General features: G+C 38.4%; 1 protein-coding gene across 1 annotated transcript in view; it reads left to right on the forward strand.

The window, feature by feature from the left end:
• Nucleotides 1–27,341, forward strand: part of svilc (supervillin c) — a 48,562-nt gene that overhangs the window by 17,483 nt on the left and 3,738 nt on the right. The window contains exons 7-29 of the mRNA XM_062050141.1: nucleotides 3,273–3,418; nucleotides 5,396–5,621; nucleotides 5,779–6,299; nucleotides 8,100–8,175; nucleotides 8,508–8,549; nucleotides 8,635–8,697; nucleotides 13,790–13,858; nucleotides 13,937–13,991; nucleotides 14,074–14,157; nucleotides 16,102–16,231; nucleotides 16,377–16,537; nucleotides 16,610–16,693; nucleotides 16,762–16,898; nucleotides 18,571–18,717; nucleotides 18,813–18,983; nucleotides 19,119–19,294; nucleotides 19,360–19,498; nucleotides 21,291–21,594; nucleotides 21,656–21,777; nucleotides 21,836–21,938; nucleotides 23,958–24,177; nucleotides 24,294–24,430; nucleotides 27,149–27,304. Of these exons, the coding sequence (XP_061906125.1) occupies nucleotides 3,273–3,418; nucleotides 5,396–5,621; nucleotides 5,779–6,299; nucleotides 8,100–8,175; nucleotides 8,508–8,549; nucleotides 8,635–8,697; nucleotides 13,790–13,858; nucleotides 13,937–13,991; nucleotides 14,074–14,157; nucleotides 16,102–16,231; nucleotides 16,377–16,537; nucleotides 16,610–16,693; nucleotides 16,762–16,898; nucleotides 18,571–18,717; nucleotides 18,813–18,983; nucleotides 19,119–19,294; nucleotides 19,360–19,498; nucleotides 21,291–21,594; nucleotides 21,656–21,777; nucleotides 21,836–21,938; nucleotides 23,958–24,177; nucleotides 24,294–24,430; nucleotides 27,149–27,304 (3,469 nt within the window). The remainder of the gene's footprint in view (nucleotides 1–3,272; nucleotides 3,419–5,395; nucleotides 5,622–5,778; nucleotides 6,300–8,099; nucleotides 8,176–8,507; nucleotides 8,550–8,634; nucleotides 8,698–13,789; nucleotides 13,859–13,936; nucleotides 13,992–14,073; nucleotides 14,158–16,101; nucleotides 16,232–16,376; nucleotides 16,538–16,609; nucleotides 16,694–16,761; nucleotides 16,899–18,570; nucleotides 18,718–18,812; nucleotides 18,984–19,118; nucleotides 19,295–19,359; nucleotides 19,499–21,290; nucleotides 21,595–21,655; nucleotides 21,778–21,835; nucleotides 21,939–23,957; nucleotides 24,178–24,293; nucleotides 24,431–27,148; nucleotides 27,305–27,341) is intronic.

A 27,341-nucleotide genomic window follows, 5' to 3' on the forward strand; every position in this document is an offset into this window, starting at 1 on the left:
TGAAAGGCTGTATCCCAGCACCATATAAATATTACCCTGAGCAACACAATGAATACCAAAAGCTTTCATTACCCCTAGAAATGCGCAAAACTTAAATATTGCAATAAGAAGCTGGTAATTTTGAAAAACCTCTCAAATATTGCTAAAAAATGTTTGCGCTCTCATGAGGTGGTTTTTGAGACGTTTCGATATTGAAGTGTTTAGCAAAAGCATGATGGAAATACTTTTTTTCGCATTTAGAGGTCACCTAATAGGTCAATATATCTGATTTATTGGCCGAGTATGTTTAACATACAAGCTTTTTGACTTAGGAGATGGACTGTGCTCCCTTTATTCAATGCAAGAAACAAAGAAAAACGCGACAACTACATTATATTTCAGCTATATTCACGCTGCGAGAGCCAAAACGGTTTCACTCTTCCTTTTTAATGACTTTTGCCAAATAATTCTCTTAACACAATGTTGACTGATATCTAAGAAATTTCCACAAATGCCACTGAGCCGTAAAAGCTAGCTACGGCAAGAGATAAGCTAGCTTTTACGTAAGCACCCAAATCGCGCTTGAGTTTGTAATACACAACACAATGCGATAATACACCAATCTGTACTGACTGAAAAACATGAACAATCATATTACAGTATCTTTAAAGTATTAGCCCACATTTCATGTTTTGTTTGTACACAGCCAGCCCAACAGCATATGTAGTTGTAATAACACGCATGCCGTGTTGCATGGATCATGATCAATATTAAAGTAACTCTCAATGGACAGTTGTGCGTTTGGTCCAGCACAACGTGGACGTTTTTTTCGGTTTATTTTGGGTAAGCACTCCATATATGTCAAAAAAGCATGGCTCAAAGTTCCACATTTACAACGTCAAAGTCACGCTGACCTCACTCTCTCGGCTTCCGTCTGCTCCAATGTTTCACCCTTTGTCCCTGCTCACTTCTATAACCAGCAGTTCATCCTCCATATATTCAGCTTAAATAAGATAAGATTGTGAATCCTCATGTGTGTAAAAGTAGTCACCTTCGTTGTCTGTTACCAAGTCCGTTATTAGAAAACACGTTTTTTTTCCGGAAGTAGGAACACATATTTGCTGTCGGTAGTGCGCTGCTATGAAAACGGAAATAAATGCGCTGAGGAAATCAGTTCCAGTAATGCTTAAAATGACCAAAATACTAGAGATATCCGATAATGGATTTTTTTCCGATATCCGATATTCCGATATTGTCCAACTCTTAATTACCGATTCTGATATCAACCGATACCGATATATACAGTCGTGGAATTAACACATTATTATGCTTAATTTTGTTGTGATTCCCCGCTGGATGCATTAAACAATGTAACAAGGCTTTCCAAAATAAATCAAATCAAGTTATGGAAAAAAATGCCAACATGGCACTGCCATATTTATTATTGAAGTCACAAAGTGCATTATTTGTATTAACATGCCTCAAAACAGCAGTTAGGAATTTGGGACATGCTCTCCCTGAGAGAGCATGAGGAGGTTGAGGTGGGCGGGGTTGGAGTGGGGCGGGGTTGGGGAAGAGTTAGTGCTGCAAGAGATTCTTGGTATTTGTTCTGTTGTGTTTATGTTGTGTTACGGTGCGGATTTGACAAAATGACAAAATGTGTTTGTCATTCTTGTTTGGTGTGGGTTCACAGTGTGGTGCATATTTGTAACAGTGTTAAAGTTGTTTATACGGCTACCCTCAGTGTGACCTGTATGGCTGTTGACCAAGTATGCCTTGCATTCACTTGTATGTGTGAAAAGCCGTAGATATTATGTGACTGGGTCGGCACGCAAAGGCAGTGCCTTTAAGGTTTATTGGCGCTCTGTACTTCTCCCTACGTCCGTGTACACAGCTGCGTTTTAAAAAGTCATAAATTTTACTTTTTGAAACCGATACCGATAATTTTGAAACCGATAATTTCCGATATTACATTTTAAAGCATTTATCGGCCGATAATATCGGCAGTCCGATATTATCGGACATCCCTACAAAATGCAGTAAATATTGAACATATTACATATTGTTATGAACGTGTCTGTTACTACATTATGCATATATATATATGCAGTGTATATATAAAACGGAGGGTTTTGAAGTTGTTTGAGAGAGCTATGAAGGCTACAACGGTGACTCCCGTTAGCCGCATCGTTGAAGCATTTTTTATCATCTTTAAAATTGTAAAAAGAAAATAAAAAATGTGTTCTTGTCTCTCATAAAGATTGTGAACGACAGGCAAAATTCCAAAAAAAGTGCAGTTCCCCTTTACAACAAACAAACGATTCAGGCATTATACCCTGCATTGTGAACATATCTTAGACATTGAAAAGCTCTTAATTGATGTTAATGATGCAGATCCTGCCCCCAAATAAACCACCTTCCACCTTACAGTTTTCCCAGTATGATTTCAGAAATAGGGTTGGCGTGGCTCACATGGCAGTAGTTCAGAAACTTGAGGGTTCCTGGTCCAAATCCAGGTTCTACCATCCTAGTTACTGCCGTTGTGTCCTCGGGCAAGATTTTCACCCGCCTTGCTCCCAGTGCCTCCCACACTGGTGTATGAATGAATGTGTGTTACAGGACTCCCTTGTAAAATAAATTCTTAATCTGGAGAGGATATTCCCAGATAAACAAAGGTTAAAAAAATAGCCACCAGGGGGGACTGAGGCGTGTGCGGCCTCCCTACGCTTTCTTAATCTGCAAAGCTAACGTTATGTTGCGATGTATGGCGAGTAGAAATCTGCCAGCAGTTGTCACGTCAGCTGCTCAACCTAAAGTCCAGACGTGCCTTGAGCATGCAGGACGATGATGTGATGCGCTCCAACAGGTGCAGCAGTCCAACGCTAAAGTGCCGTCCAACACCTTTTAGCGTTTAGGTGAAAATTTTACATGTGCTGTGTTGCCACGGACGACCGTAGCGGCAAAGTTATAATTAGTGGAGCCAGGCGAGGCGAGTAACCGAAGACAGCCCCACTTGGGTTACACCGTGAGGTTTGGCGGCCATGACGCTCCCGCCTGGCAGCCAGCTGCTTCTCCTGCGCTCCCTCGACCCTTCCAAATAGATCAAGAGTGCTCGCTGCCATTTTTGTGCCCATTATATTTTAGGAAGCTGCGGCTGCTGACTGAAACTGACCCTTGCTTGGTTAAGCAAACACTGTGTCAATGTAAATCTTATAATCAATATATTTATCTGACACAAATAAACAAAACAAAGCGAGTTTCGAGTGTCATTTTTTTGGCATTTCTACTTGCAGGAAATGGAAAAGACGTCCGCCCCAGAGGCCTCGGCCTTCCTCAAGCCTCGCTCGGGAAGCATCTGCCACGAGCGTAGGGCACGCCGCGGCAATGACCATCGCTTCCTCACTCAACCAATCACCTGCGAGGAAATGGTGGCCATCAGGTGAGCGCTTATTGATAAAAATGTGTTGCATTTAATAGACTTGTGTCATACCCACTTCTTCCATGAGCTTATTAAAAGTCATTCATTGTTTACAAAAAGTCAAAACGTCATGAAATTGCATCAAAATGTCTTCCGTATTGAAATTTGTGTGCAACCCTGTTAATCATCAGATATAAAAATGAGAAAGAGTAGCAATTTATCAGCACATTGAATAGCAAACATGAGCATAGGAAAGTTATTGTTTTATAATTTTTAGATTAATAACTATATAATTATTGAAAAAATGTTCAACAACTTATTGGACAAATTAATGAATAAAAGTGAAACTCTTGCGGACAGCCAATACGGATACAAAGCTAACATTTCAACATCAATGGCATTATTGGAAATAGAGAGACGTGACCAATGCAATAGATCAGTGGTCCCCAACCACCGGGCCGCGGACCGGACCGATTGGTACCGGGCCGCACAAAAAAAACAAAAAAAAACAACTTTTTTTTATTTTTATTAAATCAACATAAAAAACACAATATATACATTATATATCAATATAGATTAATACAGTCTGCAGGGATACAGTCCGTAAGCACACATGATTGCCCCCCGTAAGCACCCCCCCACCCAGAAATGAATAAATTATAGAGACGGTTGACAAAAACAGACTATCTTTGAATCTCAGTAAAACTAAAATAAGGCTATGCGTTAACAGTCAAGGAGAAAACAAACTAAAATACAATTAGACAGAGTAGACATCGAATGGGTAAATAAAATCACATTTTGGGTATAATAATGGATGATAAAATTAACTGGAAATCTCATTTAAAAATATTCAACACAAGGTAGCAAGAAACACTTCAAGAATTAGTTTAAGCAAAATATATTCTGGACCAAAAATCACTTCATATTCTCTACTGTTCGCTAGTGTCACCATATCTGAGTTATTGTGTAAAAATATGGGGAAACTACAAAAGGACACTTCATAGGCGCAATAAGTGTTCAACTTCAGCCTAAACCCTTTCGGTCTGCAATATTTTTATTTTCAATTTATGAATGTACAACTGTTTGTTTATTTTGTTGACGATTGACCGAAGAATAATAAACTATACACTAACCGTGTTACAAAAAAGATCAGTTAGAATAATACTTAATGGATATAGAGAATATTCAAACCCTCTATTTATTGAATCAAAAATATTGAAATTCAGTGATTTGGTGCATTTACAAACAGCTAAAATTATGTACAAAGCCAACTATAACCTGCTACAACAATTCTTCTCAACAAAAAAAGAAAACCTTAGAGAAAAATGTAACTTAAAACATTTGTATGCACGTACAACACATAAAACCTTTAGTATATCCGTATGTGGAAATAAATTATGGAATGGATTAATAAACAATGTACAAAACAGATCCAGTTTAAGAAACTGTTCACACTCAGTGTTTACAAAGTACGAAAAAAGACGAATCCTGATAAACATCTTAAACCTTATTAAAAAATTAGATAATTTATTCATCTCATTATGTGAATCACAACTTACTTACCTATTGAGAACTTGTATTATTGTTTATTTATGTATTTAATATTTATTTACTTACTCAAGTATCTATCTATTAATTGACTTACTTTATGTATTCACTGTTCACCACAAAACAAATGCGTTAGAAATTGGTATGAAATGAAAAAGGGTAGGGTAAAAAAAGCTGTGCTTCTTCACGCTCCTTTCCTTACATGCCGTAATGAGAAACTGGAAATATGTGATATATTATATTGTATTTGTTTGCATGTTCGAAATAAACAAACACCATAACTATAACCAAGGTTACATTAAAGAAATTCAAACAAAAAAGGAAGGGTCGACAATCTCAAATTAACGACTATAAACTTCACCATGAACCCAATAATATCAGGCTATAATAAATTACCATTTAATTATAGGAGTAAATATGATAAATACTGCTGTGTATTTTCGACTGCAGTTTGCCCCCAGCAGCACCAGAGGTGGCCGACCCTCCTCAGGCCGAGCCATCAGAGGGCGACGACGAGGGCTGCAAGCTCAGCGTGAGCGAGAAGCTGGCACTCTTCAACAAACTCTCCCTGCCGGAGACACCAAGGCCTGCGCAAGGCGACGGGCCCCCGGAGAGGCGCAGGCAGAAGGGGGCCCGCTACCGCACCCAACCCATCACGGTGGAGGAAGTCACCCTGGTGAGCTAAGATATTATTTATATATCAAAAGTAGACTGTAATAAGTACATAACTCCACATGTGTTCATTCTTAGTTTTGATGCCTTCAGTGACAATCTACAATGTAAATAGTCAGGAAAATAAAGAGTATGATGATGTTTAATGTGTTTGTCTTCAGCTCCAGAAAGTCCCGGTGCAGCTTCCCGCCTTGTGTTTGTCCTCTCAGCTGTCTGACAAACAGCAGTCCTCATCCGTCAACCTAAAGCCCAGCGAGCTACGCCTCACTCAGTCCAAACCCGACATCAGTCCCGTACAGGTTCCGGCCGCCGAGCAGGGGATGCAGCGCTGCGACTCCGAACCCGGTCTGAGAGGGATCCTCAAGCGGAGCCGCTCGGAGCGCTGCAGGACAACATGCGCCAACATGGACGCCCCTCAGAAACACAACGGCGCTGTCCCGCACGGAGACGGAGCAGGTGAGGCGAGGACAGACGGGCCGACGTCGCGGAGGGCGAGACGTGAGGCTTCGGGGGAGGATGCAGGCCCCCTGATGGCTGCCCCTTGGAGGCAGAGGCCTCGAAGCAGGCGGGAGACAATCGCCTTCATGCCAGCGCGACCGCTGTCACTACATCTTCATCAGCGGGAGGAGACACCACATCAGAGGACGCCAGACACCACTACTTTCCTGGAACACACTGAAAGGTATTTTTTTAATCTCTCTCCGGTCCTAAATCAGTGATTTATGACCTCAGAAACCAACCTCAAGGTTTAGATGTACTTTACAGAAGTCAGTGTACAGCTTGTGTAGCAGTACTTGGGTGAATTGGGGGTTCACTTGATGACATCATCCTCTGTGTCGTCATTGACCATGAAGCAAAACTCGGAATGGGCAAGTAAAACTGAGCTTTTTGGTGTCTTAAGAAAAGTCACACAATAGGGGTGCACAAAAAATCAATTCACAGCCGAATTGCGATTCTTATTCATCCTAATTCTAAATAGATTCCTAATTTTTTTAAATGGATTAAAACATTAATAATAATTATTATTTCTTTTATTTTAATATAAGAATACATTTCTAAAAATAAGTCTTTACACCATCGTTATGCAACCAGAAAGAGCTTTTCTAACATGTAACCTGTTTTGAAAATGTGTCATTATTATAATTATTATACCAAATAACGCATTGCGAAAATCGGTTTGAATTGAATTGAATTGAAGTATTTATTTCAAACCTGCACAGTACAACAACACACATTTTTTTTTTTTTTTTTACATTATTGCAGAGACATTTATGCAAAGCTTGAAAAGGGAATAGTGTTGGTTTGAAAACGATTCTGAATCGATTCGTCATTGAAATTGGAATTTGATCAAATCGTTAGGTGCCCAAAGATTTACACCCCAATACTTAAGTAGATGAATTCATCATGTGTTCATTTTAGGGCTGTTAAATTTAATGCAGGTGATTAATCACAAAAAAGTATTGCATTAATCATGTATAAACGCAGATTAATCACACGATTTATTTTGAACGCATGTCCTTTACCTTAATTGTGGGTTATTACCTAAAAGGGGCATGGGTTGCTATACGCCCAGTGATCAGGTCAATGCGTACGCCAGTGCAAAGATGAGTCTGTGAGAAAACTGACTGGTAATTTGCATTTATTGCAATGATGAATTATTTTAACAAAGCACAACAAGTTTTAAATGACGTATACATTTTGTAGCTTGTTTTTTATTGGCCTTTGACAGATTGTAGAAATTCAATTAATTAATTATGTAGATTATTAGTGCTGTCAAACGATAATTTAAAAACAATTCAGATTAATCAATCAAATTGTTTGAAATTAGAATAATCAGGAATAATCAAATGTATTACTTGCATGCATTATTTGAATGATCTTAAAATATTTATATTTGGACAGATTAAATTCTATTGTAAGAATAGATAAAAAGGTGCAAGAGTTTTTTCAGTCAAAATTAGTGGCGTGATTGATCTGTATTTATACATGATTAATGCAATATATTTGAGATTAATTGCCATGAGTTAACTTATTTTTGAAAACTCTAGTTATTACATATTACACTAATTTCCTTTGTTACTTGTAACACAAAGTTAACGTGGATGTTTTGTTTAGCATACATTTACATATATTAGTTTACTTTTAGCATCTTTAATGTACAAAAGGTTTTAAAGTGGCCCCCTGCATCCTTCAATTGTTCTGAATGCGGAAAAAGTTTGGACACCTCTGATCTAAAAACAAAACCTGTTTTTCAGCCAGCCCCTAGTAAGTACATGTGCAACGAGCAGTTGGCGACAAACGACACTGGCGGAGTAAACTCGCAGTAATGGGATTAATACAGATGAATCCAAACTCAAAAGTGTGATCAATCTGGTTTAGAAAATAAATAAATTGACAGCACTACTTAATTTATTGGTAGAAACATTATTATTGTCTGGAAATGTAAAAATTCCAATGCATGCCATGTGATCTGTTTTGCAAGGCACAATAATGACGACGTCGCCGCCGCCCCAGTGAATGGCAGCTATGAAGTGCAGCAGATGATCATCAGTGGCAAGGTAAAGAGCACAAGATGACATGCCATGGAGAGTATTTCCATTATGCACCTAAAGTTTTCTCTTCAGAGATAACAACTTGTCATGCTACATTTAATAGCTTCTGCTTTAATTGGAGTTTTTGCCATTCCACTGAAACCAGATCTGGTGCACTACTAATTTGTCCTGGGTGGGGTGGGGGGTCTGGGGGAGACACAGGGTACTTGTAGCTTGAGACGACAGAGTGGAATGTAAATAAACCGTCATGGCGGTCAAATGTTGACCCTTTTATGACCTGAGCTGGACTTTTTCTTGTCTCTTTGGATGCATTTTTTTTTTTTGTTAAACTGTTTCAGGGAGAAAACTCTCACCCAGAGGGAGTGAAGCCTCAGTGTTGGGTGAGTTTTAAACAAGAAATAGTGTGATAAATAAAGTTTGTTTTTCTCAGCCTTTATATACTCCTTATTTGATTTTCTTTCCCAGGAGCCCGTCTTTTCCTCTGTCTTTTCTAGCAGCACACCTCAGTACGTCATGTGTTTCAACCAGGTAATTGCTGCATCTTTAATTACCTTTTGCTACCTCCACCACCAAAGTTGATATGTAATTTATGGCACTTTAAAGGAAACCAGGGGCCGTACTTATCAAGCTTCTTAGAATTACTCCTAAGAAGTCTGCTAAGAGTTGACTTAAGAGTAAATAAATTCTTCGCTGAAAGCTGCACTTAAAAGTTAGTTATCAAGCGTCTTACTCACACTTTCAGCGAAGTGTAGGACTGAATCTTAAGTGTCACACTCAGAGCTGAATTACGACATTACTATGTGCCGTAAACGGAATTTTAGGTGACGTCATTTCTGTGTCCATAGAAATGACCAATCACGGAAGGGAATCCGTTGTCTAAGAATAAAGAAATATCTTGGAAATATTTAAGTGGACAATGGGAGTGTATATTTTGACAAACTACAAAATAATACAAAACAAACTAGTCCCTGCCGGCACTCACGCTACCGCTCCCTCTCTTCTATCGCCCACACACTCACTGACGTCACTCACCTCACGGCCACACACATACGCTACTGTCATAACATTTTCTTTCCAATTCATTAATTAGGCAACTAATTTGAAACTGGTGTGGGTGGCTCTATATATACTAGCCCACTGCAGCCACATGCAGAAATCAACAAAGAATCGAAAAGTATTAAATCTGTGACAAAAATAATATCCGCTCTGTCTAAACGATACCGTTTGATCAGCTGCTCGTCATCAAAAAAAACAAAAAAACATTGTTCCGTTCCCTGAACGTTCGCGCACGTCTCTCTCGCCTCAGTGCCATCCCCTGCTGGCAACTCCTAACCACTTAAGACACCTCTGAAGGTCTCTTAAATATCGTGGAGAGTAGGAGTGATTCTTAGACTTAAGAACGTTGATAAAAAGCTTTTATTCTTAAGTTTGAGAGTAGGACTAAATTTCGCAAATTCTCAGGACTTAAGTGTAAAATGGCACTCTAAGAAGGTTGATAAGTACGGCCCCGGGTCTTTAGTAGAGAATGATCGGTTATTATCCAGCCCGATTATCAGCACCGATATTTAGCATTTTGACGGATATTCGTATCAGCCTTTTTTGTAATCGGTGATGGACTTTTTATTTTTATTTTTTACAACTACAACAGAACTACATCAGTAGATACAATATATAAACATATGATACCAGTATTTAGTATTTAAGCAAATAAAATTTGTGGCGTGGATAGATAATAAACAAGGCAAGGCATTGTTATATGTAGAGCCCGATTAATACACAAGGCAATTCAAAGTGCTTTACAGAAAACTAAAAGAAGGAAAAATAATTCAAATTAAAACTAGAAAATACAGTCATCATAATTAGTTAAAAATCAATCAAATATATAAAATAAGATAAAATACTTTCAGTTGTCATTTGCACAATTAAGTGTTTTTAGGCTGGATTTGAACATTGCCAACGTTAAAGCCCGTCTCACATCTTCAGGAAGACTATTCCAGATTTTAGGAGCATAAAACTGAAACCATGTGTGGTCCTGACTGTGGGCACCAGCAGGAGACCACTCCCTGAGGTTCTCAGAGCTTGAGATGGTTCATATGGCTCTAACGTGTCAGAGATGTACTTTGGCACAAGACCATGAAAAGACTTGTACACAAAGAACGCTGTTTTAAAGTCTATTCTCAGAGCAACAGGAAGCCAGTGCAGTGACCTAAGCACTGGACTAATATGGTCATATTTCAAGTTTCTAGTCAGGACTCGAGCAGCAGCGGTTTGGATGTACGGCAGCTGCTTTACAGCTTGTTTAGGGAGCCCAGTGAGAAGGCCATTACAGTAGTCTAACCTGCTGGAGACAAAGGCATGGATTGGTCTTTTCTAAGTCTAACCACTGCTTAAGTACCAGCCTTTTTGTCCGACTTGAGAAAAGTTCCCTTTTTGCTGAAGCCCAATTTGTTTTTAAAATTCATTTAACAATTAAAAAAATACTCTCATTGTCAATAATTCTGCCCAAATATGATGTGATATTTATTTGAATTTCTGCGAAAATTCTTTGCCTGTCTGCCTTCACTGCGGTGCTCACGTGGCCCCGCCCTCCCCTTTTCCTCCCCCCCCTGCAGTGCTGGTCGCCTACAGTACGTCTCCTCTGCTTACCTGCACCTGTCAAAACTTTTTGCCGGGAAGTCCAGTTTTTGTCCGTCTTTCCTGGCGTCTTCCCGGTCCCGTTTTGTTTGTTTTTGCTACTTCAGAGATCGAGTTGCTCGACAAGCCTCTGTCTGAAACGTGCATAGTTTAATGTTCCATTATTAAATCAAATAACAACGCGACAGATATGACAAATAACAGACTTATTATAAGTATAGAAGAGCAAGAAGCAGCTCACACATTCCCATACTTATTGTAACATCCAGGAAGAAATGATGTTGGCCAGCTTGAAAACTATAAAACTATATAAGCTCGGTGAAGGAGCCCAGAATTGTTTTTATTTAAATGCTCACAATCTTTCAGGGTTCCTCACAAGGAAAGATTGCAATGTATTAAATCTATAAACTGCTGTAACATTTTATAAAATTGAGTAGATGGTGAGTTATTGTGATGTAGAGAAATCCCATATTTTTTTACCACATTTCCCAGGAGATTTGCCGTATTTTAAAATGCAAATATTGATGCTGATTTTAGACACACGTAACGTAAAAGTGTTTGTGAAATCCCCTGATGTTTTTTGCTGCGACATTAACCACATTAGTGCCACATTAAACATTACATTGCTACTGGTACGATGTTTCCTAAAAAATAATGTAAATAAAACACCAAAAAATGCAATAAAAAAAAAATTATTCCGCGTGTGTGTGTGTATATATGTGTATATATATGTATAAATGTGTATACATATATGTATAAATATATACTGTATGTATGTATATATGTATAAATATATACTGTATGTATGTATATATGTATATATGTATACTGGTAAATATATACTGTATGTATGTATATATGTATACTGGTAAATATATACTGTATGTATGGATATATGTATAAATATATACTGTATGTATGCATATATATGTAGAAAACATATGTGTATATATATATTAGGGGTGTGGGGAAAAATCGATTCGAATTGGAATCGCGATTCTCACGTTGTGCGATTCAGAATCGATTCTCATTTTTAAAAAATCGATTTTTATTTTAAATTTTTTATTTAAATGTTTATTTTTTTTATTAATCAATCCAACAAAACAATACACAGCAATACCATAACAATGCAATCCAATTCCAAAACCAAACCTGATCCAGCAACACTCAGAACAGCAATAAACAGAACAATTGAGAGGAGACACAAACACGACACAGAACAAACCAAAAGTAGTGAAACAAAAATGAATATTATCAACGGTATCAATATTAGTTACAATTTCAACATAGCAGTGATTAAAAATCCCTCCTTGACATTATCATTAGACATTTATAAAAATAAAAAAAGAAGAACAATAGTGTCACAGTGGCTTACACTTGCATCGCATCTCATAAGCTTGACAACACACTGTGTCTAATATTTTCACAAAGATAAAATAAGTCATATTTTTGGTTCATTTAATAGTTAAAACAAATTTATTGCATTATTGCAATCAGTTGATAAAACATTGTCCTTTACAATTATAAAAGCTTTTTACAAAAATCTACTACTCTGCTTGCATGTCAGCAGACTGGGGTAGATCCTGCTGAAATCCTATGTATTGAATAAATAGAGAATCCTTTTGAATCGGGGAAAAAATAGTTTTTGAATCGAGAATCGTGTTGAATTGAAAAAAAATTGATTTTGAATCGAATCGTGGGACACCCAAAGGTTCACAGCCCTAATATGTATATATACATATATACACACATATATACATATGTGTATGTATAAATACACAGTATATAAGTATGTATGTATATATGTATGTATGCATATTTTTTTAGGGCTATATAAATAAACATTGATTGATTGATTGATTGATTGATTTGATTTAAAAAAGTTAATTAAGATGCTGCCAAGTTACCTTTAAGTATGACTCATTTGCTAGTAAGGTGGGCAATTGCTGACGCTATATCTACATGTGCATAGAAATGGGTCAGAAGTGGTAATCTGTTGTCATCGTTCACTTAAAAAGAGTTGTTCAAAAGACTCGATTCGGTCGCGAACGTCACATCAATACACCAAAGGATTCTTTAATTTTTATGCAGAACAATTCTTCATCACCTCTGTAAAGGCTTGCTTTAGTATTGTGAGAATTGCAACAGTCCAACAGAGGGGTCTAAAGTGCAGAATTGAGAGCTTCAGTCTGTCGACGTTTTTCTGTTTCCATCAGTAATTCCTTGATTTTTGTACGCCCCATTTTTAATATGATTCCGTTTCGGACAGTTCACGTAAAACCCAACAATGTCATGTTTTGGTACCTGGGTTGCGCGTTACTTCAAGCCCGGTGTCCGACTCATTTTGGCACTTGGCGATCACACAGGCAGCACTGGGAGCAGACTCAGCCAAACTACCTCTAGGTAATGTTGCAACTTCCAATGCCAACAGAGAAATATCAAGGCTCACCTTTTCCAAACATGCTCTAGCCTAATGCTAATATATATATTTGCCACGGTACTGATTAGTATTAGCGATTTTACATGGCGATTTTTAACATGTCCAAATTTGTTAATGAAAACTAGAACTAAGATGCACGTTACAATCAAACAGCGGTACATAATAAGTACCATACTTACAGTATTAACACTTTCTGGGTAGCAACAAAAAACAAAACAAGACACCATAAACTATACACTACTACCATCTAATGTATTGGACTTGCAATTGCAACCTAATGTCACTCAGAAATGTGATGATAAAACAAGATATAGCAGTTATCATAATCAGCTAATCTGTAAATGTTGCAATAAAAACAATTTTATTATCAAAAACAATATTAATTGACAGGCACAAAAGTACCGAAAATTGGTAACGTTGAGTACCTGTATCGATTCTCAGGTACCCGGAATTGGTATCTTATCGGTTCAAATGTGAACAGTACCCATCCCTAGGTACCGCTGTATAAACGTAACCAGATGTTCTGTTATTAAATGTTGTCCTCAGACCAACCAGTCCTTTGAAGCACAAGAGGTGGCCTCTCCAACGAAGAGTCCACCGCTGTGGAGAGAAAAGGTAAAAAGACCAGCATTTAGTATTTTGGCAATTTACATGATACTGATACTACCAGATCCTCGTTTTTTGTTTGCGCAGGTTGAAGAGGACAATGACAACAACGGTCGGTCGATTGAGGCAGAAGAAACGAGAGGTTAGTTTACACTATTAACATCCACTTTTAAGTGTTTCATTTTAATATTACCGGTACTAATTGTGTGCTTATGTCTTGGAAGCCATTGCAGCTCCAGAATTAAACAGAAACCAACCCAGTTGTAACGAGACTCAATCTACAGAAGCTTCACCTTGCACACTTGCGGGTCAGTCCAGATTTGGACCACACAAACGCTTATATGGAATGAGTGGTACCTCCAGATACATGTTTAATTGGTTCTGTGACGTAGCTCGTACCTTGATAGACTAACATAATAATAATAATAATAATAATAATGAATTGCATTTGTTACGCACTTTACATTTGTTAAAATCTCAAAGTGCTACAAAGTATTAAAAATAAAAATAGAAAGTAAGATTATATAATAAAAAATTAAAATAGAAATGAATCATGACACACACTAGATAAAACAGAAACCTAGATAAAGTAGAAATAAGAGCCTGAAAGCACTGGATAAAAAAACAGATAAGCAAGCAGTGCATTTAAAAACAAGAAGGCAGAGAAATTAGATAAAAGCTGTGCTAAAAAGACATTGCGAAACAGTGTCGCTCATTGAAATGAATTAAGATCAATTTAATCGGTGTTTGACCCCCCAAGAAGAGAATTTTTACTTGTAACATGCCTTTGAAAAAAACACTTTTAGATAAGAACTATTGTAGAAAATAGAATGTTGTACAAACTACAGTAGTTTTTATGAAAGTAACGTTGTCAGGTTCAAAGACTGATGACATATATTAAACAAGACAAGAAGCAAATAATTAAACAGAGATAGAATTAAATTTGGCTCAATTGAGGAGAGACGCCTGGACACTGTACCCTTGCACAGTGTCTCACCACGCTCTGGCGAAAGATTGTACACCTTCTCTTTTATTTGGACTTTCCCTGATTACATGGCAACAGCTGTTTCTAAGGGACAGGGGTTGTAAATAGCCATCGCCTTTGATTACAACAGTTCAAAGAAGAGGTCGTAAAACAGTTCACAGAAAAGGTCCCTGGAGGGGAGTCGGTCCTGCTTCCTCTTCGCTTTGTAGTTCTCGGGTCAAGACAATATCTTTCTGTTGATTACAATACATGAAAGAAACAGAACATCTTAATGTTGCTTCCCATCCTACACAGTGCAGTTTTTACAAGCCTTTTGCTTGGTAGGATTAAAGACAGCTTTTTTCTGCTCGCCGGGAACTCATTGAAACACAAAGTTTTGTGATAACTTAGATACAATTATTCTAACAAATGTAATAATAATGTTCATTGGAGAGTGGACTTCTATGTTCTGTTTCTCCATTAAACACACCATCAGCAGCTTTCCCATAATTTAATGGATAAATGTCTGCTGTTAAATATTATTTTAACTTCCTTGGCTAACGTTAGCGACTCATTCTGCTTCAGTATTTTGCAGGCGAGCAGTGCTACAGTCTCACTGCGTTGCCAAGTCAGCTAGATACTTATGTTTTTGATGATTTATTTCTTCAATTCAGTGCATATCAACCGCTTCATCTTTTCAGCACTGTCCTTCACGGTCACTTCCTTCCTTCTAACGGTTGGAAAAACAAATGTATGTTACTTTCTAGTTAGAGTATAAGCTAATGCTAGCGAGTGATTATTTTGGCGAATCTTATGAGGTTCACTGTGACATTCTCTACGCAAGCTGGTAGCCGGGAGGGTCGAAAAAATTTCATCTTTGCTAAATACCTAAAGTGATTCTCCAACTGTGGTAGTGGTACGGGGGGCTCCATCTAGTGGTACACCAAATAATCACTTAATTAGATATTCAAACACAGTGTTACTGTTCAAACTGTGTGTAATGTTAGTGGACAAACTATTAAATATTATTTTTTAATTAAACCTCTGCCTTGTTTTTAATTAATACTTACGCCTACTAGGCTACTTTATTTTAATGTTGCTTATTATGGTTGTATATGTATGGCCAAGTGTTTTCTGAGGTGGTACTTGGTAAAAAAAAAAAAAAAAAAAGTTTGAGAACCACTGACCTACGGCATAACAATTAAGAGAGATTGCTTGTTTCCTGAAAAACTTGTAAGGCGAGGCTCTTGTATCCCGAGGTACCACTGTACTTGTACTGGCTGTGCAGTGACGTCTCACAGCGCTCCACCTTCAGCAGATAACCAAGAAGAGATGCCTCCCGAGAACGGCTTCTGCACCCGCCAAACCTCCTTAGAAGGGCGGGACCTGGACCTGCTCTGCCAGACCAACACTCCAATGTGGGCTGGGTTTCAGTTAAAGACTCCAATGTGTTAGCTTCCTGGTGACGTGTGTGTGTGTGTGTGTGTGTGTGCGTGTGTGTGTGTGTGTGTGTGTGTGTGTGTGTGTGTGTGTGTGTGTGTGTGTGTGTGTGTGTGTGTGTAGGCTGACCTCAGCCGTCGCAGAGCATCGTCGGGCCGTACGTCCGTCCCGTCGCACGCAGGGATCCCGCAACCCTCTTCGGGCTCTGGCAGCCCGCGAGGACGTCAGGCAGGACTTCATGGAACTCAACACATCGTCGGAGGAGGCGGCAGTGTCAGAGAAGAGTGAGTGGTGAGGAAAGGGAACGTCCCACTCGTCCGTCTCTGGTGTCTCACCTGGTATTTTTGTCCCCACAGAGTCAAAGAACTCCTCCTCATCCTCGCCAGATCCTCAGGAGTCTCATCCACCCTTTACTAGTCCCATGCTGCTTTTCGTAAAAGGTCAGAAAACACATCTTCGTTTTTGTCCTCGTTTTGGTCTTCTTGCTGACTGGTGTCTGTGCTGACAGGAAGGCATCACGTCCAGGTCCGCCTGGCCGAGCCCTCGGCGAGCTCCTTAAACAGCGGAGACTGTTTCCTGCTGGTGACCGCCGAGAACTGCATCCTGTGGAGTGGAAAATCGGCCAACGAGAAGGAGAAAGCGAAGGTACCCGCATTGACAAGGAACTGATATTGTTATGGTGCTTTCTAGATGCTTATGGCCATATTAGCAATATATGCTAAATAGGGACTATCCTAATAATTATGGAGATAAATGTGTCTTTTTATGCAACCAAACAAAAAATTGATACGCAACGAAAAATCATTTGTAAACAAACTTTTTTTTTTTTTGGTTGAGGGTAGAATAGACAACAGTGACACCCATTATTTGAAACTGACCAATAAAAAATCCTCAAATATTTATTTTACCTGTGATTGAAGTGGAGTCGTAACAAACAAAAAGATTTGTAATAACATGCCCATAGCACAAACTATTTTCAACCCAAAAAACGATTTGCAGGAAAAAAAAGATTTCCATACAAAAAAGTGGATTTGAAGTTTTAAAATAACATTTTCCAACAAAAAATTTTTTGATTGCAAATCTTTTTTTTTAATTAAGTTTTTTTTTTGTTGCAAATCTTTTTTTATGGTTTATACACCCATATAGTCACGCCATTATCCAATGCTGACCAATAAAAAGGCTTCAAGAATATTGTTCAGAGAGGGCCCCGCCCACAAGATTGAATTTGAGAAAAAAGATTTGCAAACAAAGATTTGTTCAAACAAGAAAAATAGATTAGAAACCAGAAAATAATAGTCCAAACAAAAAAAATGATTTTTTTAACCAAAAAAAGTTTTGGTTGCAAATATTTATTTATTTTTTATTAAAAAGTTTTATTTTATTTTATTTGCATTTGAAGGTTTTTTTTACGGATTGCAGAAGTAGCAAGCAGTCACGTCTATATGGTCACACTTTTATCTGAGGCTGACCAATAAGAAGGCTTCAAAAATATTGATCAGAGGAGGCCCTGCCCACAAGATTGAATACGTGTCGTAACCAAAAAAAAATTGTAAACAAAAATAATGGATTTTGAGTCAAAAATAATATGCAAACAATAAAAATAGATACAACTTTCTTTTTTTTTTTTAAATCAAACAAAAAAAATTTGGTTGCAAATCTTTTTTTTTATTAAAAATGTTTTGGTTTTTTTTAGTCGCCAATCGTTTTTTTCTGATTGATGGCAGAAGTAGTCAGCAGTCATGCACATATAGTCACGCCATTATCCGAAGCTGACCAATAAAAAGGTTTTGAAAATATTGTCTACTATAGAGGAAGCCCTGCCCACAAGATTGAATTTTAGTGGTAACCAAAAAAAATAGTGTGCAAATTTTTTGTATGCGAATATTTTTCTTGGTTGCATCTAAAAAAAAAAAAACAATTCATAACCCCCCAAAAATGTTTGCAACCAAAACTTGTTTTTGTTTGAAAATATTTTTTTATTTCAAATAAATTTTTTGGTTAGCAAATCTTTTTTTGTTATACAAAAACACTAATAATATAAATAATTGTCTGAATTCAGTTGTTTTTTTTAAATTGACTGCAACCAGCAGAGGTGCTGTTGATTTGGTCTGAGCTAGATTGCCGTCCAAAGAAGAAAACATGACATCTTCTATGGGAAGTTGAGCTACAGTAAATGCATGCAGACCTCTGTCTGCTTCTGCTCAATACAACACATTGGCTTGGGAACAGGGGTTCAGATCATTCAGAGAAAAATACATTTGGAATTTAGTTACATATCCGTCTTTTACCACAACAGTGTTTGACGTTTGTCCCTCAGGCTACAGAGTTGGCGTCTTTCATTCAGAGCCACAAGGGCCTCGGCTGTCAGGCCGCCCGGGTGGTCCACCTGGAGGAGGGGTGTAACTGTGAAGGTAGCCTGGCCACTGACTTCTGGAGTGTTCTGGGCGGAAGGACATCTTACAGAGGTGATAGCTTTTTTTGTTAGTTTTTTGCTCAAGAGAAGAGGTTAGGTTTTATTAGCAGTTAGTTAAACAGGAATGCATTTTGTTTGTGTTTTTTGAAAAACTGGATGGACTTTGGGCAGCGGAGTCTTCACTAGAGGAGGATGAGCTGTACGAGCGCGGCATTGTGGAGTCCAACTGTGTTTATAGGCTCTTGGAGAACCGTCTGATACCTCACGAACAGGCCTGGTCCTCCATGCCCAGCGTAAGCCTGCTGAAGTCCAGTGAGGTCAGTCTCCCCTTCAAACGCCCACATTTGCTACACTAAATAAAACATTTTTCGGTCCTGATGTGTTTTCCTCACAACACTGAGTGTACCAATACTTTTGTCCAGCTGAAGTCACTTTCACTACTTTGTGGCCAGGCACTGGTGTTTGACTTTGGCAGCGAGGTGTACCTGTGGCTGGGAAAAGAGGTCCCCGCCAGCACCCGGAAGGTGGCGCTCCAGCTGAGTCGACAGGTGTGGGTCGGCGCCTATGACTACAGCAATTGTCGAGTCAACCCGCTGGATCCCACGCGGTGCAGCGTCAGCACGCAACTGTAAGAACGCCCCACTCAGAACTTTAGTCGACACAATATCAAACGATGGTTTAATTATTGTTCAGGAGGGGTGAAGGGCGTCCCGGCTGGGCTCTGTTTGGCGTCCTCTTGGAGCACAAAGAGACGTGTCTGTTCAAAGAGAAGTTTGTGGACTGGACAGGAAGAGTCGAGGAAGAAGCTGTCCCATTGACCAATGACACTCAGGTTTTTTTCGAGTTCTTTCTTTACTTGACACTAGTTAAGGATGGGTACCAAATTCTGTACTTTTTTGGCACCGACTGAATCCCGCCGGTCCTCCCGCCGACTAAGGTCAAATCCATCGGTGCCATGTAATGGTACCTAGGTTGCGCGTGACATCACACCCGTTTGCCGTCTCAGTCAACTCTTAACACCTCGGCCTTCAACGATCACTCCAGCAGCACTGAGAGCGGACTCAGCCAAACTACCTCAGGGTAATGTTGCAATTTCCGATGCCAACAAAGCATTTGACTCGAAAAACGCTCCAACCTAAGTAAAGTAAGGCTCCACTTTTCCAAGAAATGCGCCAGCTTGTTGCTAAAATGCATTGCCTTTGCTTTTGACATGCTACTGATAAGCATTAGCGATTTTACATGGTGGTATCAACACCTCCAGATATGTTAATGAAAACTACAACTAAGGCCTTGTTCACTCTGCAGGTCAAATCCAATTATTTTGTCCACATGCGACCTGTGTCAGATTTTTTTATGTCCGTGTGAACAGTGCAATTCCAAATTTTTCACATCCGACCCAGGCCTCTTTCGTATGTGGGTATAAATTAAATATATATGCGATGCGTCTTCAATGTGAGCGCTCCTGCGCTCAGGTCGCATTCATCCGACCAGAACATCATAAAAAAGCGCTAAGCGTCATCATTGTTCGCCAAAATAGATACAATTAATAGTTGACAACAAACAGGTGAAACTAATATTTTAGGAACTCACATGAAAGTTTCACCACTCCTGTCTCCGACTACTCGCCCACAGAAGCGCTCTTAAACCACACATGGAAGCAAAATATGACGTAAAACTGCCAGCGGCAAAATTGCTCTCCGCGCAATAATTCAGTTCAGAAAATGTTAAATTTTATTGCACAAATGTGCCATTATGGAGACCGACAAGAGTGGAAGACATGTTTACTTACATAAACACTGTACGTCCAACGTCATGACGTCATGTCCGCATACAGGTCAGGTTGCGTTCACATTAGAAATGTCTTTTTTTTGTAATGTGAACGGCCATGTAAAAATATCGGATTTGTCAAAAAAATCCGATCTCAACATCCGACCCTGCAGTGTGAACGTAGTCTAAGTTTCACTTTACAATCAAACAGCTGGTGTAATAAGGACGGTACTTACAGTATTACCACTTTTTAGGGTGCAACAAAAGACAATGATAGATTTAGCAAAGACTGAACTGACTGGCCAACACACCATAAACTATACTCTACTGCCATTTAACGCCTTGGACTGCAATTGCAACTTAATGTCATGCTTGCAAATGAAACTCCGAAATGTGATAATAATATATAACGACTGGACAGCAGTTAACATAATCAGCTCATTTTTAAATGTTGCAATAAAAATTGAGATGAGTGAAGAAAATCTTGTGCTCGCCGGCAATTTTTTTCTTTAAAATATACCCTGACAGTATTTTAGATAAAACAGTTTTAAGCAAATAAATAATGTGCATTCAAATAAAAGATTAAAACAAAAACTCTCGTACAAAATTCAATAAAAAAATGTTTTTTTTTTTTTTCCAAATATTAATATTTCCGATTTAATATTAATAAATATGTATATTAATATTATCAAATAAAAATATATTTTTTATTTTAAATGATGCAAGTGAATAATAACTTGTGATTAATCATAATTAATCCAAATTTGAATGTGATTAATCTGATAGAAAAAAAAATATTGTCTGACAGCACCACTTGAAACATAACACAAAATCTCCTTTGATTGATTGATTTTCAGACACCTTCCCTCTTAGTGGCCCCACCATGTGACCCCCTACGGCCCTGCAACGCCACGGCTCTGGTGTCTGCCGAGGCCACGGACGAAGGAGTGACCCGCACCGTGCTGGCTGGTGTCGACGTTCAGAGGGGCTACGGCCCGGTCACGCTGGAAAGAGGGGAGCACGCAGAGCTGAGGACGACGGGTGTTGCCACCTGGCACGTCAATGAGTTTGACGACTGCGAGGACCCCCTGGAGAGCACGGGACAACTCCACGAGGGCGACTCCTACGTCTTCCGCTGGACGTACAGCCTCAGCACCGCTGGTTCGTTACATCCTTGTGATGCATTTTCCCCAACGTGCTAAATTGATGGTTTCTTCTGCAGACGAGGACGAGGGAAAGGAAAACACAGCCTTCTTCTTGTGGCGAGGGCGCCATTCCGCTGTGAGTGGACGGGATACTGCTGCATTTCTCTCTATCGGGATGAACAACAATGAAGAGTCACAGGTAAGCAGTTTTGTACCGTTGTCCAACGACTGCATCACGTTGACTTTTTATGTTGAAGGTTGTGGTCTGTCAAGGAAAAGAGCCCCCATGTTTCCTGCAGCTCTTCCAGGGAGGTCTGGTCATCCACAAAGGCCAAAGAGGGATCGCCTCTGCTCCAACAGGTGCTGCAAATTCATAATCGAGACGTCCCTCGCCTTGCACGCTTCAGTGTTTGTTTATTTTAAAGCATATTGTCTGTATTTTTGGCCTATATTTTGTATTTTCAAGCATAAAAATGATATCAATTAGAGCTGCCCTGATCATGGATTTGGATTTTGGCCTTTTTTAAGTGATCAGCAATCGGCTGAGGAGCTGCTGAGCCCATCTGATCTTTACAGCAGCTGTGTCTGTGTTTACATGCTAAATGCATGCACAGGGAGACACAATTATATTTCCATACTCCTTGTTACACACATGCAGTAGTTGCATGAATTCCAAGGGGGTGCCTGTCTTGCCAGAACACCGGCACAAATTTGAGCGCAAGCTGCAATGACTACGTCGTCTATCCACAGTGCGAAGCGGCTCCTAAAGCCTGGTTCACACTGCAGGTCAATCCCGATATTTTTGCCCATTTGTGATCTGTGTCGGATTTTTTCATGTCAACGTGAACAGTACAATTCTGAATTTTTCAATCCTAGCCCAAACCTCTTTTAAATGTATAATATGTATATATAAATCAGATACAGTATGTATCTAATGCGACTGCAGTCTGAACGATCGGGTCCCGTTTAGCCAAACAATACGTCATCAAAAAGCAATGAGCGTCATAATTCTTTACCGAAATAGTGGATAGTGGATAGTGTATTATATTTATATAGCGCTTAGTTCTCCCATTATCTACATTTACACCTGTGTGGGTGGCACTGGGAGCAAGGTGAGTGAATTGTCTTGCCCAAGAACACCACAGCAGTGACCAGAATGGAGAATGCTGGATTCTAACCAGGAACCCTCAAATTTCTGGTTTGCTGCTCTATCATATGAGCCACGTCATCCCAATATAGACGGTTGCAAAATAAATAGTTGACAAATGAGCAGAAAACAGATGAAAAAAAAAAAAGTTTAGGAACTTACCGTATTTTTCGGACTATAAGGAAATTATAGTGAAATTATTAACACATTACCGTAAAATATCAAATAATATTATTTAGCTCATTCACGTAAGAGACTAGACGTATAAGATTTCATGGGATTTAGCGATTAGGAGTGAGATTGTTTGGTAAACGTATAGCATGTTCTATATGTTATAGTTATTTGAATGACTCTTACTATAATATGTTACGTTAACATACCAGGCACGTTCTCAGTTGGTTATTTATGCGTCATATAACATACACTTATTCAGCCTGTTGTTCACTATTCTTTATTTATTTTAAATTGCCTTTCAAATGTCTATTCTTGGTGTTGGGTTTTATCAAATACATTTCCCCAAAAAATGCGACTTATACTCCAGTGCGACTTATATATGTTTTTTTCCTTCTTTATTATGCAATTTCGGCCGGTGCGACTTATACTCCGGAGCGACTTATACTCCGGAGCGACTTATACTCCGAAAAATACGGTACTCACATGATATTCCTAGCACACGTCGAAGCAAACGTCCCACAAACCGCGAGATCCAAAATGCTTGCCCTCTTCATTCTTTACTTTCTACGCACAATAAATCCTTTCAGAAAATGTTGACTTTGATTGCACAAAATCCTGAGATCTACGAGAATTATAAACACTGCAGCACGTGTGACGCCATGTCTGCATGTGGGTCAGTTTGCGTTCACATTAGACATTGCAGTTTTTTCATATATGAGTGACCACACAAAAAGATCGTATTAGACATAAAAAATTTGAATTGAACATCCCACTCTGCAGTGTGAACGTAGCCTAAGACACTAACCCTCATCACCACTATGGCGGAAAATAATAAAAGTTTCTTCCAAGTTACTGTTCTCCCATCTTTTATCAATCGCCACAACATGTATTAGGAAATAAGTCAAATACTTTACCGTTTAAAACATTAATAGGACCGAATTTAAGACTTAATTCAGGCCAAACAAATATAGAGTATGATTTAACAAATATATAGCTACCAATGGCCATAGTCTGTAAATCACATTGTTTAAAGTGAGGCTGTGTGTCTTAATTTGCAGCAGAACATGTCGAGTCGTGGCGCCTGTTCAGCGTTCAAGGGGAGCTACCAGACGAGGGCTCGTTGCTCGAGGTGGAGTGCTGCTGCGCGGCCCTGCGCTCCAGGGGCTCTCTGGTCTTGGTCAACAGCCAGCAACGGGCGCTCTACCTCTGGACTGGCTGTAAAGCTCTCGCTAGCTGTAGGGAGGTCGCCAAGAGAGCCGTGGAACGCCTGGCTCAAGCGTTAGTGTCATGTTCTCTTCTTTGTTAGTTATAGTCCGCTCGCATCGGGGCGTGTGACATGTAGTTCTTGCATGCAGTGGATGATAAGTTGGCTGTGACGTGTCTTTGTGCTGCAGGTGTCCACCAGAACTGGGTCTCAGTAGTCAAAGCAGCCCAGTGAAGATACAGGAAATAGAGGAAGGCTCGGAGCCTGCAGAGTTCTGGGCGGTGCTGGTACACATGGACAGGAAGGCCTATGACTGCATGCTGCAAGGTACAACATCGCTACATAACTAATTGAATGTATTATTACAACAATAACATACTGTATCATATTGGTACATCACTATATTATCACAACAATAACATACTGTATCATATTGGTACATCACTATATTATCACAACAATAACATGATGTAGCATATTGGTACATCATATTATGACAATAACATAATGTATCATATTGGTACATAACTATATGATCACAACAATAACATAATGTAGCATATTGGTAGATTTAATATAATAATTTTCACAACAATAACCAACTGTATCATTTTGGTACATAATATTATCACAACAGTGACATACTGTATCATATTGGTACATAATTATTATGACAACAATAACATACTGTATCATGTTGGTACATCATTATATTATCACAACAATTACATACCGTATCATATTGGTACATCACTATATTATGACAACAATAACATACAATTTAATATTGGTACATCATTATCACAACAATAACATACTGTATTATATTGGTACATCACTATATTATCACAATAGCATACTGTATCATATTGGTACATCACTATAGTAATACAATAAAATACTGTATCATATTGGTGCATCTCTATATTATCACAATAACATACTGTACTGTATCACATTGGTACATCATTATTTTATCACAACAATAACATACTGTATTATATTGGTACATCACTCTATTATCACAACAACATGCTGTATCATATTGGTACATCATATTATCACAACAATAACATACTGCATCATATTGGTACATCACTATATAATCACAACAATAACAATGCAGCATATTGGTAGATTTAATATAATAATTTTCACAACAATAACCATTCATATCATTTTGGTACATAATATTATCACAACAGTGACATACTGTATCATATTGGTACATCATTATTATCACAACAATAACATACCGTATCATGTTGGTACATCACTATATTATGACAACAATAACATACGGTGTAATATTGGTACATCATTATATTATCACAACAATAACATACTGTATTATATTGGTACATCACTATATTATCACAACAATAGCATACTGTATCATATTGGTACATCACTATAGTAATACAATAAAATACTGTATCATATTGGTGCATCTCTATATTATCACAATAACATACTGTACTGTATCACATTGGTACATCATTATTTTATCACAACAATAACATACTGTATTATATTGGTACATCACTCTATTATCACAACAACATGCTGTATCATATTGGTACATCATATTATCACAACAATAACATACTGTATCATATTGGTACCTCACTATATTATCACAACAATAAGACACCGTATATTGTACATTACTAAATCACTATATTATCACTATAATAACATGCTGTTTATCATGTAGGTACATAATTATCACTATATTATCAAAACAATAAGACACAATATATCATGTTGGTACATTACTAAATTATTAGGGGTGTGGGGAAAAAAAATTATTCGAATTTGAATCGCGATTCTCACTTTGTGCGATTCAGAATCGATTCTCATTTTTAAAAAATCGATTTTTTTTTTTTTCATTATTATTATTATTATTTTTTTTAATTAATCAATCCAACAAAGCAATACACAGCAATACCATAACAATGCAATCCAATTCCAAAACCAAACCCGACCCAGCAACACTCAGAACTGCAATAAACAGAGCAATTGAGAGGACACACAAACACGACACAGAACAAACCAAAAGTAGTGAAACAAAAATGAATATTATCAACAACAGTATCAATATTAGTTACAATTTCAACATAGCAGTGATTAAAAATCCCTCATTGACTTTATCATTAGGCATTTATATATAAAAAAAAGAACAATAGTGTCACAGTGGCTTACACTTGCATCGCATCTCATAAGCTTGACAACACACTGTGTCCAATATTTTCACAAAGATAAAATAAGTCATATTTTTGGTTCATTTAATAGTTAAAACAAATTTACATTATTGCAATCAGTTGATAAAAACATTGTCCTTTACAATTATAAAAGCTTTTTACAAAAATCTACTACTCTGCTTGTATGTTGGGGCGGTATAGCTCGGTTGGTAGAGCGGCCGTGCCAGCAACTTGAGGGTTGCAGGTTCGATCCCCGCTTCCGCCATCCTAGTCACTGCCGTTGTGTCCTTGGGCAAGACACTTTACCCACCTGCTCCCAGTGCCACCCACACTGGTTTGAATGTAACTTAGATATTGGGTTTCACTATGTAAAGCGCTTTGAGTCACTTGAGAAAAAGCGCTATATAAATGTAATTCACTTCACTTCACTTCACTATGTCAGCAGACTGGGGTAGATCCTGCTGAAATTCTATGTATTGAATGAATAGAGAATCGTTTTGAATCGGGAAAAAAAACGTTTTTGAATCGAGAATCGCGTTGAATCGAAAAAAATCGAATTAGAATCTAATCGTGACCCCAAGAATCGATATTGAATCGAATCGTGGGACACCCAAAGATTCGCAGCCCTATAAACTATTTTATCACTATAATAATATACTTTTTATTATGTAGGTACATTACTGAACTACTATAGTATCACTATAATATCATACTGTTCATCATGTAGGTACATTACTAAACTACTATATTATCACTATAATTACATACTGTATATCATATCAGTAAGTCAGTGAATGTGCAGGTCATGCACTTGTTTCTTTCCTGACTTCCTGCCAATCAGATCCAGGTAAATACAACTTCACTCCGCGCCTCTTCCACCTGAGCGCCTCCTCCGGAGGATTCCTAGCCGAAGAGCTGCACAGTCCGTCGCGTCTGCCCGGTCTCGTCATGGCCATGCCCTTCGTCCAGGAGACCCTATATGCGGCGCCCCCGCCTGGTGAGCGCACAGCAATGCACAGAAACACTTTTTGCCT

This window comes from Entelurus aequoreus, linkage group LG06 (assembly GCF_033978785.1).
Source record: "Entelurus aequoreus isolate RoL-2023_Sb linkage group LG06, RoL_Eaeq_v1.1, whole genome shotgun sequence".
In the NCBI taxonomy this organism is placed as follows: Eukaryota; Metazoa; Chordata; class Actinopteri; order Syngnathiformes; family Syngnathidae; genus Entelurus; species Entelurus aequoreus.